This window comes from Meriones unguiculatus, chromosome 10, assembly GCF_030254825.1.
Source record: "Meriones unguiculatus strain TT.TT164.6M chromosome 10, Bangor_MerUng_6.1, whole genome shotgun sequence".
Taxonomy (NCBI): Eukaryota; Metazoa; Chordata; class Mammalia; order Rodentia; family Muridae; genus Meriones; species Meriones unguiculatus.
The window spans coordinates 28899939-28915183 of record NC_083358.1 but is presented as its reverse complement, the minus strand read 5'-3'; the positions used below and the strand labels follow the sequence as shown (position 1 = coordinate 28915183).

The 15245-nt window shown below is 34.1% G+C and overlaps 1 protein-coding gene across 4 annotated transcripts in view; it reads right to left on the bottom strand.

Annotated features, from left to right (window-relative positions):
• Positions 1–15245, bottom strand: part of Cdh8 (cadherin 8) — a 424317-nt gene that overhangs the window by 76624 nt on the left and 332448 nt on the right. For all 4 annotated transcript variants that reach the window (XM_060392149.1, XM_060392148.1, XM_060392150.1 and 1 more), the window contains exon 9: positions 12698–12819. In XM_060392149.1, coding sequence (XP_060248132.1) covers positions 12698–12819 — 122 coding nt within the window. The remainder of the gene's footprint in view (positions 1–12697; positions 12820–15245) is intronic.

The following is a 15245-nucleotide window of genomic DNA, read 5'->3' as shown; positions in this document are numbered from 1 at the left end:
TTAGGAGAAGGTTCCTTCTTTGAGAGTAATTTGTGACATTCTGAAAAGTAGTTTCCTTTGATGCCTAAAGCACAGAGAGTGTTTTCCCATGGGTAAATTCAGGTTTTTTTTGTAAATTTACATAATCCTGTTATGAAATGTTTACGATCACTACTATTGTTTTTATTCAAGATATTGCTTCTTATCAGTGTCATGATACTTGGTCGTTAGAAAACTATTGCTACGCAAATAGGAAAGCAATCTAATTCTAATCATATTTGAAAAGAAAGGAATTATACTCTTCCTAAACACATAGTATAAATACTGTGGCATTAACGAGCATAGAGAAGCTCTGTGGTCAAATTCTCATAAATATAAATTAGAATGAAAGGACAATATAAGAAAATGTTTTGTGAATACAGCCCTATAGGCATCCTGTATATACAGTTATTTAAGAGACGAACTGACCCCTTTTATTAAGAACAACTTTTAGAATCTCATGTTGCAAAGTCAAGTGAATGAGAGGGATCTTCTTTGAATCAGATGTGCTCTGCCTTTCCCCATTACACAGTCACGTCTCCACAGACCTTCTGTTGCCAGATTCAGCTGGTGAAGAAGTCATTAACTGTGCTTGTCAGGGCGAACCAAGAATGAAACAACTGAAGAGATAATTCTCTATAATCTGGCATCGAGATCAGTCATAAATAAGTACACTCTTCCACTCTACATATTTAATGTACAAGTATTCATAGTATTTATACGTAATGTGAATGTAAAGGCTCCTATGTGCTGATGAAATTACCACATAGGATATATTGGGTTAGTAAACAAACCATAATGAAAATAATGCATGCAATCCATAATTTATTTTACGTGTAGTAAAGGAATAGAGCTACTTACTGTACTGTGTCTCAGAACTTTTATCTGAACATCATACTGGAAATGAAGCATGCTTTTTCCATCATTTATGTCAATCAGGACTCATTAGAAGCACAATTTGTTGAATCTTACCCCTAAACTATCAGAGGTAGGGTAAGGGCAGGGCATATCAATATGCAACTGCCAAAACCCATGTGATTCTGGTGCAGGTTTAAATCTAAAAACCATTTTTTTTAAATCCATGACAGAAAATATTGGCAGTCATGGGTCTTAATTATTAGGTAGGAAAAGTTTATTGTTGGAGCCATGCAATGTTATGTTCATGATGTGTTGAAACGAATGTGATTAAAATGGAGAATCTAATTGACTTTAAAAATATCCCATAAGCTGGCTGTGGTTAATATTTTCAGTTAAAATACATTTGACACTTCATTTTATTTGAATGCAGATAGCCACCGCCTCGACATTTTATCTAAATGTTGATGCTGGTAGATCATTTGAAGGATGTTGCACCATTAAAATTCATTAAGATATTCTTATTAAGAAGCCTGGATTTTTCAATGATGTAATAACATCTGAATACACTTAGTTTAAACAGTGGAAGAAAAAGAAATGTGGATTTATTCATGGGAATGAACCCCCAGAGAGTCCTATTGCAAAGGCAAGTGCAGAGATGGCAAGTAGAAATCTCAGCATTTCTGCTGTGAGGTCTTATGAGCTTTGTTCATATTTAAATAATTAACACTGTCTTTCATGGAAATTTATAAAAATGCTAAGAGAATTTACAGGTGATGAATGTATGCCTAAAATTCAATATATAAAATTTAGTATATTCTATCTATAAAGTTACTATGAAACTAAGATATATAAAGTTTAATAATTTGTTATGGTATTTATTCAGCTTCATTGGAGACTGAAAATGACTTCTGCATATCTATAAAAAAAGAAAGCATAGACTATGTGTGACATTATTAACAGAATGCATTTCAGGTCCATACTTGAATTCTGAAACATACAGACATTTTATTTCTTGAAACTCATTAAAGAATCTTTTGAAGAAAGAAACTAGGAAATAATTTTGTTAATAGGTAACCTACCATAATTCTTATACTAAAAAATATTACTTATTCTTCTAAATTTGCATGGAAATCTTTTACTTCTTATTAAAATTTATTTTCCAGAATTTTAAATTTTTTTGAATATTGTATGTTAACAATAGTACCATGTTATAAATTAGAACATCAATGAGTTCTTGTATTTGCTAAGCATTGATTTGTTCTTAGATCTCAAAATATGACGGTCTGTGAATTTCTCCCCTTTCTCTATTTTTGTAACAATTCTGGTCTGTGGTAACAAGCAACTACATAATAAGAATTAGATAAGTAAATTAATGGACAGATGAATTGATAAGTGATGACAAGCATATTTTTTCAACCTTGTTAATCCTTCCATGTTCTAAGAAGTAAACCTTAGGAGAGTTATTAGTACAGCAATGATATTACTTATGTCTCATCCCTAATTTGTTTCATTCAAGACTGTCTACATTCTTCTCACCAGTTTGCATGGTTGACCCAAAATTTACTGACTTTTATATATGTATTTCAGTAAATTTAGGCTTGGATTTCTAATATGATGGAGACTGGAAGGTGAAACATGTGTCTTCAGTTTTCATGTTCTTGGTCTCAAGGGTATTCTGGTTCTCTACTGATTCCAAAGGGTAAAATTCACAATCAAATCAATATTCATAGTTAAAGCTCTACATGGAGACAAGGTGAGAAAGGACTAATTCGTTATGACTTCAAAATATTCTTCAGGATTTTAGTAACGCCTGTGTATTTATATTTATTTGTATATTTGTACATTCTTTAGGAAGACTATGTAATGATGACCAAAGAGGCATATGCAACTGTAAAACAGTCACTCAGAAAATGTCCGTTTGTAATTTTTCAACTTTCTTACAGTGATTTAATTAGAAAGTGATTTAAAAAGAAGTTCTCATAGAGGGAAAAGGGGGAGGGAGGGTGGAAGGAGACAAGGGAGGGGGCCACAGCCTAGATGTAAAGTGAAATAAATTGTAATAAATAATAGTAACTAAAAATAAATAAATAAAATAAAAAAATAAGTGTTCAATGAAAGAAGAAAATGTTTAAGATGGTAGAATACAAGAATATTTTTTTGCTTTCTTTATTTCTTCAAGTGTTCTCAGTTTCATTCTGACTTTAATAAAATACTGACTAATAAAAGAATAATGTTTATTTCTTTTTTAAAAGTATTCATTCATTCATTTATTCACTGTACATCCTGATCCTATCCTCATCTCTATTTCTTATAACAATAGTTTTTATTTTAAGTTGGAAAGAAATGGATGACAATGACCAAACTTTATGTAGCTCTCATTTTTCAGCTCAAAGTTAAAATTATTTAAACTAATTAATTTACATGAATAAATTAAAAGTAAAAGGTTTTTTTATCAATTGTATATGGTTTCCATAATCAAATAATACGAAGTAGTTGAGAACTATTTTCCAACATTTTCCTGAATATAATTTTTTCATGAAAATGAAGTTAAAATAATTGTTAATTACTTAAAATTGAATATATTAGATGAAATACACCAAAAGAAATCTACAAAATAACCCAATTATATCAAAACTACATAAGAGAGCTCAGGTATAATCACAGCTCATATCTATTTAAAAGACACTAACAGAATGAATGGGTTAAGTTGTTTAGTCATCCAGTCTTAGTCAGCATTTTCTTTTCTTCCCCACTAACAATGATTTAATATGACGTGTTTTTTTTTTTTAAACTGAAAACATCCTTTGACTCCAATGTGCCATATGTTTCCTGAGAATATGTAACATAAAGGAATGAGCTACAGGAAGAACACCAGGAAGGGGATGGGGAGTTTCAATTTCTTGTAGATAAATATGTGGCATTTGGGTCCTTGCAAATACACTATGGAACCCCTAAACCTTCCTCTCAAATTTAATCTCACCTTCTCCATTTTTTTTTTTTCTGACACAAAGCTGACATAAAACAATATGTATGATGTTTACTGAGCGGCATGTTTCAATAGTTTGGGTTTTTGGTGTTTCATTTCTTGCATTGTTTTGATAACTTGGTATGTCTCATACACATCTTTATGTCCCACAAAATTATCAATATAAACCCAAATAATTTCATCTATTGCAGAGGTTTGTGGATCCTGAGGTAGTTAGCTTTCATTTACATTTAAGCACAAGTTGTCTTCTTAGGTTTGAAATCACTATCCCCTTTCCAGCTGCTCTCATCCACCCTCAGCTTATTACCAGATATGTTTACATGCCAATGTCTGCTTGTGCTGGCAGACATTAGTTCCTAGGTTTAACTGAGTCTTATTGTTTCCTTTTTAAAAGGTAATATTTTACATATGGTTCCCTTGAATCATTCATTTTATCTATATCTTATATTAGAAATTTGAAAGTTTTCATAATCATAAATGTACTACTGGGCCAAATGAAATATGCCACCCTTCTGCAAATTTATATGCCTTCATAAATACAAGAAGAATGTAATTAAACAAAACGATCTCATATTAATATTCTTGAACTATGTTTAATTCAGTGTTTCTCAACTTCATTCAGCCACATACATTAAAACATACAATTACACATGCACAGATAGACACACACACACACATACAACCAACCCTAACCTAAACCGCATCATAGAGTGTTATGTTACAACACAAGTTGTTTTCAGAAACCCAATTTTAGAAATGCTGTCTTCTATGACTTCTGGTTCAAAGAAATACACAAGGCTTGTTATCCTCAAGTTGTATTGTACCACTTGAAGGCTATAGGACAGTAGCCATTACCTCTCTATTTTTCAATACCTCCAGTTCTAGTTTGAACACAATTTATGTCCTTAGTTGAAGGTCTATGTTTAATTTCTGTTAGTAGCTAGAGTTGGTGTTGCTTTCTTGCTCCCTCTACCACAGAAAAACAAATGAAACAAACATGTTTCTATATTCACCTGACTATACCTTATCCCAAATACCTACTGAGCAGTTCAAAAGCTGACCTTAGAACTTTAAACCCTCTCACAAACATCAACCTCAGACAGAACAGGAACCAGAATAAAAGGGGCAGGACTTGTAATCAAGTAAGTTTCTTCCAGATTCTGTACAAAGGCTTGAAAAAAGATTTAGATGCTATGTGTTTCTATATGTAGACCCAGAGAACCTGAAAAATTCAAACTAACAAACTAATCCTAATCCAAAAATTCATACAAGTAATAATAAAAGTGTTTGGGTCCTTCCTTCTCTCTTGAAAACTATGACACCTGTAAATGATCAGAAGAGTCTTTCAAACAACAAACAGTAGCTTTTCCTCTGTTATATTTTTCTCTGTTATATTTTTAGGGTACATTTTTATTGTATTTCTTCAAACCACATCAGAAGATAAAAATAATAACATGAAAACATAACATATGTGATTGTAATGATGTATATTTTTTCCTTTTTAGACTTTGGCACTGTTTAAATATGCCCATGTTGTCCATTCCTTATCTAAGGTAGAATAGAGTGCTGTAGAATGGTAAATTTAATGTGTTTTAATTGTGGAATATTTTCACATATATAAGGATATAGGTAAAGTTTGAGATGGTGGTCTATAAAAGAAACATATTTCTGTTTCATGCATATCGATATATGTCATTTAAGATAATTTGATATAATTTAGTTTTTCTCTTTGGTAACATACTTTCTTTTGAATTTAGTTTGGAGCCCAGCATGGTGGCACGTACCTTTAATCCCAGAACCTAGGGATGTTGGGGATGGTGAGTGAGGAAGGCTAAAGGGTGGGTGGAGGCGCTCAGAGGCAGGCAGATCTCTGTGAGTTCAAGGTCAACCTGGTCTACAAAGTGAGTCCAAGACACCCAGGTCTACACAGAAAACTCCAGTCTCAAAAACAACAACAAAGAAACAAAGACAAAAAAAAAAAAAAACAAAACAAAGAGAAAAAAAGAGAATGTAGTTTGTGGGGCTTAACCAAGTCAACCAAGTCAACCTAAATGCGAAGTACATACTGTTCAAAAATCTATTCTCTTGAATGTTTTAACTGTAACCTTTCCGTTCAGATTATCTGTAAAATTTTCCACACAAAATGTCATACTTGAGGACAAAGATTTTTGGCTTTCGGATAAGTTTGGCTCTTGGATCTTTTAATAAGATGTGGTCAACCAACCTGAATTGCTAGCCAAAGACAAAAGAACTATTGCCCTTTTAAATGTGTAGTATGTACCTGGGAGGTGGAGACAGGGAAGTCTGTAGTTTAAGGCTACCTACGCCTACAATATGAGTTCCACGCTGACACAGGCTACATGAAGCTTTGCCTCAAAACTAAAAGCACTGTATATGTGTTTAAGGATATACTAATACATACCCAGACTTCCTAAGATATGGTCGTTTAAATTAAATCCCATTCCTTAATTCTGAGTCACAGAACTGAAAAGTGTCTTAAATATAGTTGACATTTGTATTGTTCTACTCCATACCCTTCAATTATATTTCATCACGCATCATTTCCATTCTGTCAAAATTGTGCCAAACTCCTGTTAATAAGATTCTTAAAAATATTTTCTGTGTACAGTTTCTCCATATATGGTTATATGAAGCTCATTAACTAACCACTTCCTTATTCTACCCAATAGCAAGTGAAAGAGAGTATTTCATATATTCTGCTGAGATCATCATTTTCCTCTGGTTTAGATTAATCTTGCCTCCCACTTGTGTATGTAGGTAGATCAGAAAAACAGAGCTTTTGATGGAAAGGTTAAAATTAAACACCATATTACAACTGCTTCATAGGTGTTACGAAACACCCTCGTTTTATTCTGGTGTTTTATATTTATTAGAAAATATCTCAGAAGCTGTAAAACAAATGAACAAAGTTACAGACTCATTCTTTGCTATGTTTATCAAAGGATAATTCTCTTTACTTTTCTCATGCAGCTTTTTATCCTTTTATCCAAGGTTTCATAGAGTGTGTTTGAAAAAAGTATGACGTTTTTCTCAGGAGTTGATACATGTTTTCTCCTTTGGTAGTGTTGCTTACTTGTATTCAGAATATTATTGTTTACATGGCTAAATTTTTAAGAGTTACTTTACATACTCCCAAAATTTAAAAAAGATATGTCTTTCAAGAGTAATGTTTAATATAAAATTTCCTCACTGGTATTCATTTTATTTTTAATAAATTTTTTTTTATTGCCAATAGAAAAAAAATTCTTCCTTGGCAAGTACGATGAATCTCTAGAAATGGCAAAGGTTTTGTCACCTTCAGGAGCTGAAGTCTGAACATTTTGGTAGGATCATAAAACCTTTATTTAATGTGTGGTAGTGCATGTCTTCAGTCCCAACACAGAAGCAGGTGGAATTCTATGAGTTCTAGGCCAGCATCCTCTCAGATATCACATTCCAGACCAGCCCATTAAGTCTTGTGAGATCCTGTTTCAAATCAAACAAAGGGGAACAAAACCACCACACTCTTCTTCAACCTTTGCTTTCTTAGCTATGAGATGGCTGCAGGTGGCAAGTTCTTCAAGCAACAATGTCTAAGATGTTAACTGTTTCTGTGTATTGTGTCATAAAAATAGTTTCAGTTGCTTCTGTAGACCCCTGAATCAAGAGGACAAACTGATGTTCTTTTCAGGTACAGCCTTCTAAACACTTTATATTGTGTGCATCTGCTCAGAAATATTGGTACAAATTCTATTTGGACATGAAAATCTTTCTAATCTAGCCCTTTCTTTCTGTTCTCAGCCAGAGATATCCTCAGTTTCAAGCCGAGATCTTGCTCTAAATTCTGTCCTGGCTTAAGTTGCTGGCTAGAAGCTCCCCTTTAGGCCTAGTCCATTCTCATTTTCTAGTTTCACTTTAAATAACAACAAATTAGAAGAACAAAACTAAATATCTGACCATACTTTGGATCCCTGCATTTTATAATCTCCCAATCCATGTTTTAACTTTTGTTTTCTTCTAATTGAAAAATCTTAAATGATGTGATTCATTCACTCTATTCTGCTTACAATGTGTTCCTCATTAGGCTGCATGGGAATTCTTCTACACTTTACCAATTGATGTTCCAATAATTAGTACACCAGCAATGCACAATTATTATTATGCAATACATGAACAAATTTTCATCCAAAGAGGTTAGCATGCATACTGCCTATTTGAGAATAAAGCAAATTTCCCCTTAGTAATATCTGACATGCTAACTTTTGAGATATGCCTCATTGCTGAATAAAAACAATTAGAAACATAATTCAAAAATTCTGTTACTGTCCTTTATTTGGCAACTCTGCTACATATCATTCAGTAGTGTGAATGACTATGTTTTAGTGAGATGTGAGATTTCTATAATAAACAAATGTTAAATAGCTACAATGTTATCAGAGATAGATGAAATTTGTGAAGGTGAGCTAAAGTCTTTTTTATTTTGTTACATTCTAATTACAAACCAGACATACTGGATTCATTCTTTTCTCTGTTAGTATAAATGTTGATGAAGCTCAAATTATAATACATTCAATCCATTTATAGGGGAAAAAAGTAAGCCATTTGAAGACAGAATAAAAGAATAAAAAGTTTAAGCAACCTGTCATCTATGTAGTTCAAAAACTAAACATGGGACCTTGACTCATGCAAAAAATTAATAAGTTACATTCCTAGACTGATAAAATATTGGGAGAACATTTTATTAATCTATATAGAATAAGCACCAAATTAAGGAAAGAAGATGCAGAACAGAGTTCTGGGAATTTCTCTAGCCAGCCAGCTGCGGATGCTGGTCTGTTTTGCTTTCCCATGTTGGTTGTGAATATGGCATCAAGCACACTGAAGAAAGACACTGATCTCCACACATTTGTTACCTGTGCCACCACCTGCCAGTTGAATCACCATTGTCTTCAGAGAGACTGTGATCATTCCCAACTGAAACTTCAGACAAATGCTTTCTATCTCTGTGGAACTTATCCTAGAATCTGAGGAATTTTCATGATGTAACATTATCTCTTTAGGTCCACTTAGTCCACTTAGTTTCTTCCTGTGCTGGATGTTTGAAAACTGGAAAATCTGTAAAATCTAAATGAATGTATATGTGGCCGATGGAAAATTCTGTGGTGTTAAAATTCTGATTCTTACATTGTGTGTCACAAAATTCTGCTACTTTAGTCAAACCCTGGAATATAGTTGACAGTCACTGAGTACTTACTGACAAAAAAAAAAAAAAAACACCCTCTGAAACAAATTTATGGTTAGACATATTTTTTTTAATGTGATGCACATTCCCAGTTTTACCTGGAACATTGGTTATGCTTTAGTGAAGAGATCATTTCTATGCTTCCCATGAAAATGAGAGCCAATTGCTTGGTAGATATGAGATTTTGATTGACTTAAATTCTACAGGTGGATACAACTTGATATCATATGATATAAGACAACTTACCTATTTATATTAGACATGGTTTTTAAACAGGATAAATAGCAATCCAAAATGTTGCAGCAACATTTAGTTATTTCACAGGTCCATTTTAAATGCTCTAAAACAAAAGGATTTGGGTTGATTTTCTGTAAAGGACGGTGACATCTGCCTGTCTCTGACAGTGACTGTTGCTCTCTTGAGGGAACTGGTTTTATATTTTCCATCTTTTGCCTCATAATTTTAAGGTGGTCATAAAAACAGGTGTGAGTCACTATTCTTCCAAAACATAGTTACACCTTTTTAAATAAGATGCATTAGGAAGTGGAGCTGATTGTCCAGACAAGCCCAAGGGGCCTCTAATTTGCTTTCTCATTGTGTTTGATAAATTGAATTCTGTCGGAAAGACTATGTTGCAAAAGATTCTCTATCAGTAGATCGACATCAGAATCCCTTTTGTGAGTTATGTTAACATAGCCTTGCAGCCCTGGTCATACTCTCCTTAAAAGCTGTCCCTTGAAAATCTGTAAAGAATCCCAGGTGCAGAAGCCCCGAGGGAGCTGCTTCTCTAAAAAGTTGATCCATAAATGTGATTCTTCCAGGAACACAAGCCACTTGTGTGTGAAATTTACCTTTTTGGGTTTATTTTCCAACAGATATTAATTGTTGAAAAAGACTAAGATAACTGTCAATATATTGAGTGATACTTCATTTTTAATATGTACTCTCATGGTATTATGATGAGCGTTGTAATTCTGAAGTGGGTTAGCCATTTGTGGGATATTATGAGACATGACTAAGCATACTCAACCCGGACATAGTGGTGTACACTTATAATGCTACAATTTGGGTGACTGAGAGAATCGATCAAGAGTTTGGGGACATTCTGATAGAGTGTCAGTGACATTCTGAGTTTAAACCCAACTTGGGCTTGCATACTGAGACATTGTCTAAAATTTTAAGCGAGGAAAGAAAAAAATGAAATGCACATATTTCAAACTCTGTCAGTGCAAACTATATAGTGTAGTGACATAAAATATTGGAGAGAAAGTAGAAAAAAATTAGATACTCAATCATTAACAATTAGGCAGGAATGACATAAAGAATACTACATGAGATCTGGGTGACACAAAAGAATTGGAGAGTCCAGGAAATGTGTAAAAACAGTAGTGCAGACCACACCCAGTAGGTTCTATGGCCCAAACCAATGCAAGGCAAGGGTTGATTGCTAGGTAGAAATAAAACTCCAGTAAGGATGCTGGAAGCGCATTCATTAGGGGACATAATGCAGTGACACATTTACAGCAAAGACATCTGTTCACAAAATAAACCATTCATCATAATTTGCAAAACTCGTAAAACAATCAACTTTTTTTATTTTGATGTTGCAGAGAATAGATGAGAAAACAATGCATTGTTTTTGTTTGTTTGTAGTTGTTTTTTTTATGAATGTAAGAAGAAATGCTGAAAAAAAAATCATTATGTCTTAGAAACAGTCAAATTCGACAAGGTAAACCTACAGATTCCTAGAGATCCAAGCTGCATTCCTGTCAATATCACTATTGTGATCAACATGTGCAGTGTCAATGCCATTGACTCTGAACTTGTGTGATGAGTTCTGCATGAGCAATGAAGTTCTATTTAAATTCTAATGTATTTTACAGATTCTGTATGATATATAAATGCCTAGCTCATATCTGTGGTCAGCTGTGTTATCCTATCAATTTTCTGGTCCACTTAACAGCCATACCCTTGAGTCTGACCTGCAATATTTGGATCAAATTCTTTCTGCCTATTAATCCAGCACCCTGGACAAATAATATCACTAATATTTGTGCATGTGGCCATGAGTATGCACACACACACACACACACACACACACACACACACACATATACACACACACGTGCTCTGCCAATAAGTATCATAAATTAAGATGCTTAAAAGGTTTGAGTCATACTTGACAATTTTATGTCATGAAATTAAAAACAAGGCTAATTTTGGAATTGGGAAATGAAAATAAAACTGTTAAGGCTAAATGTTTTGATAAGAACACAGTGCCTAATTAATTTAAAAATAAGTATTTAATTATGAGAATTTTTAGCCTTGCTGTGTGTGAAGTGTATGTTTTGTGTTTTTATTTTTATTGTTTTTTTTTTTTTTTTTTTTTTTTTTTGCTTTGTTTTTTGGTAGACTGACGGGAGGAAAAGTAAGCATTTAGTTAAGCAAGAATTGCCTGGAAAAATTTGCCCACTGTTTTATGGGCAAATTACCCCTTCATTCTTTGTAATATCAAATAAGAGAATAGAGATAGATATCTACAGTCCTACATTTTTCTTTAGGATAAAAAAAATATGACTCTTGTCAGGTAAGCTTCTTGGCAAATAGTAAGTTTAATTCCTAACACCCACATGAGGCACAAGAATAGTTGGATTAACAACTCCAGTGTCGTGCTGTCAGCTGCTGTTTATTTAGATTAAAATGTCACCATCCAGAAATAAATTAGGAAGTTGAAAAATGATAAATTTCTTAAACATACAGTACTTCAGCACCTTGTTAAAATAAATCTATTACATTTGTGGCTTTGTAATACACATAGGCTAGTTGCATTTTGACATTCAAAGTATCGTAGTTTCGGTGGATTCTGTTTTGAATTTTACTCTCTATACCCCTACCCTCCTCCCTAATTGCCCACCTTATCTTTTTCCCTCCCTGCCTCCCTCCCTTCTCCCTCCCTTTTTCCCTAAATTTCTGTCCTTGCCTGCTTTTCTCTGTTCTGTTTTATACTTTTGTCTTTTATCATTTATTTTTCTGTCTTCATTATCTCTATCTATGTAATATGAATCTAATCCACTTTAAAACGCCTTATGGGCATATCTTAAAATTGATGTCTATCTTACGTTTACCTAAACTTGCATACACTTGTACAGACATAAGTCTCATTACATAGATCTACAAACTACTACTTTTCTGGGTTCTACATTTATGTCTTATTCTTTTCACTATAAAACAAAAATGTTTGCTTTTCATGAGCTATTTACTAGATTTTTGCCATTTGAAAGATAATTCAAACTTCTGCACTAGAAGATAATCCCCTGCCATAATCCATATGTGATATATTTTGAGACAATGATTTGGCTTTGGGGTCATAGGAGAGCAGATCATTTCACTTTTATGAGCCAATTTGGTCATAAGTAGGAAGAGAATTAACATCTCAGACAGACAAATATTCCCTTCTGTTCCCATTTGGATGAGTTTCATGCCTGTGACTTTGTAGATCAAACCAATGGAAATGCACGCGATAATGCAGGTTAATTAAATATGAGACAGTTGTATACAAACATATTCAGCATTAACAACATGGAGATATTTACTTGGCCGGGTTTTCCATTTTCACATAAAAATGCCTCATATTCGGATGCGAATTCAGGGGCGTTGTCATTGACATCCAGCACTTTAATAGCAACAGGCACTCGAGATATCTGACTGTGGTTCCCTAGGGGAAGGAAAAAATAACATCAGCATTCAGGGTATTTCATTTGAACCTGTAGCTCAGCTCTCCCTCTCTGTAACTATTGCCACCTCCCTTCAATAGGATGATTTTCACATCGTGACTACAGAGTCAGACCTCAAGCTGGTGAGGAAGAACAGCAATTGCTTTACTACTTTACAAAAATAAGTATAAAAAAACAACATAAACTACTATTCTAAACACCATCCTTCTAGCTCTTTCCTCACAAAAGACCACATGTAAATGAGCTAAAGAGATCTTGCTTATGAAGTGAGATTCATTTTATATAAAGCCCATTATTTGAATAGGAAAAACAATGCATACAATAAAGATTTATCTGTTCGTTGTGGGGTAAAAAAGTATCCAGTCTAACCTATTAGTCATCGGTCTAGGTATCTATTAAGATTACACCAAAGGAGCACGTGAAAGGGCAGTTTTTAAATCACGTATCAAAAAGGCATTTTTTAACCTCCCTGAAAAAGTTTAAATTTGAGATGAATCACATACTTTCTAAATTTTTTGTTTCATTAAAGGTTCAAAAGTAAAGGTATGTCTCATTAATCTGAATATCCATTTAGTAAAACAAGGAAGTAAATAATGCCTCTATATAAGTGTGTATATGTATGTGTGTTATTAAAAAATTCAAAGTGTGGAATAATATGAAAAGGGATGATATTTACTATTATAACTATTTTTTACCACAATTTCTGTATCCATTCCTCCATTGAGGGACATCTGGTTATTTCCAGGTTCTGGTTATTATGAATAAAGCCTCTACGAACATGGTTGAGTAAATGTCCTTGTTGTGTACTTGAGCATAGTTTGGATATATGCTTAGGAGTGGTATAGCTGGATCTTGAGGAAGTGCTATTCCTAATTGTCTGAGAAAGCGCCAGATTACTTTCCAAAGTGGTTGTACAAGTTTACATTCCCACCGGCAATGGAGGAGGGTTCCCCTTCCTCCACAACCTCTCCAGCATGTGTTGTCACTTGAGTTTTGATCTTAGCCGTTCTGATGGGTGTAAGGTGAAATATCAGGGTTGTTTTTATTTGCATTTTCCTGTTGGCTAAGGACATTGAGCATTTCTTTAAGTGTTTCTCTGCCATTTTATATTCCTCTACAGAGAATTCTCCGTTTAGCTGAGTACCCCATTTTTTAATTGGATTGCTTGAGTTGCTGCTTTTTAACTTCTTTAGTCCTTTGTGTGTTCTGGATATCAGCCCTCTGTCAGATATACGGTTGATGAAGATTCATTCCCAGCTTGTAGGCAGTCGTTTTGTTCTGAGGACAGTGTCTAATTGTGGTACATTTACACAATGGAAATACTACTCAGGAAGTAAAAACAAGAAAATCATTAAACTTGCAGGCAAATCAAGGGATCTAGAATAGATCATCCTGAATGAGATATCTCAGAAGCAGAAAGACACACAGGACATATACTCACTTATAAGTATATACCTGTAAGATAGGATAAACATACTAAAATCTGTACACCTAAAGAAGATAAACAAGAAGCAAGTCCAAGTTGATCAACCCTCACTTAGAAAGACAATTGGGATGGGCACTAGAAGTAGGAGAAAACAAGAAACAGGACAGAAGCCTACCACAGAGGGCCTCTGAAAGACTCTACCTAGCAGTATATCAGAGCAGATGTTGAGACACATAACCAAACTTTGGACAGAGTGCAGGGAATCATATGAAAGAAGGAGGAGTTAGTAAGACCTGGAGAGGACAAGAATGCCACAAGGACCAAATATATCTGGCCATAGGGGTCTTTTCTGAGACTGATTCTCCAACCAAGGACTATGCATGGATATAACCTAGAATCCCTGCTTATATGTAGTCCATGGCAGCTTAGCATCCAAGTGGATACAATAGTAAGGGGAACAGGGACTGTCTCTGATATGAACTCAATGGCTGGCTCTTTGATCACCTCCCCCCATCCCCTTGCCACACATACAGAAGGAGCAGCTTTGCTACTCCATAGAGGAAGACATTGCAGCAAGTCCTGATGAGACCTGATAAACTAGGGTTAGATGGAAGGGGAAGAGGACCTTCCCTATCAGTGGACTTAGAGAGAGGGAGGGAGGAGATGAAGGAGAGAGGGTGGAATTGGGAGAGAATGAGGGATGGGGCTACAGCTGGGATACAAAGTAAATAAACTGTAATCAATATAAAAAACAAAAATTTAAAAAACTATTGTTTAAAATAAAAACAAAAACAAAAACAAAAAAAACCCAACCTTGGTCTTAGGATAAGGCCAGACTAAGCTATTTTAGTATTGTCAATTTCATAATTATTTGAATGTAAATATAGTCTTCTAATGTTTTTAGCTCAATTCCCACAGTAGAGAACCTAATATGTAATCTATAGTCCTTAGGTGTTTGTTTATACTAAATATAAAGTATAT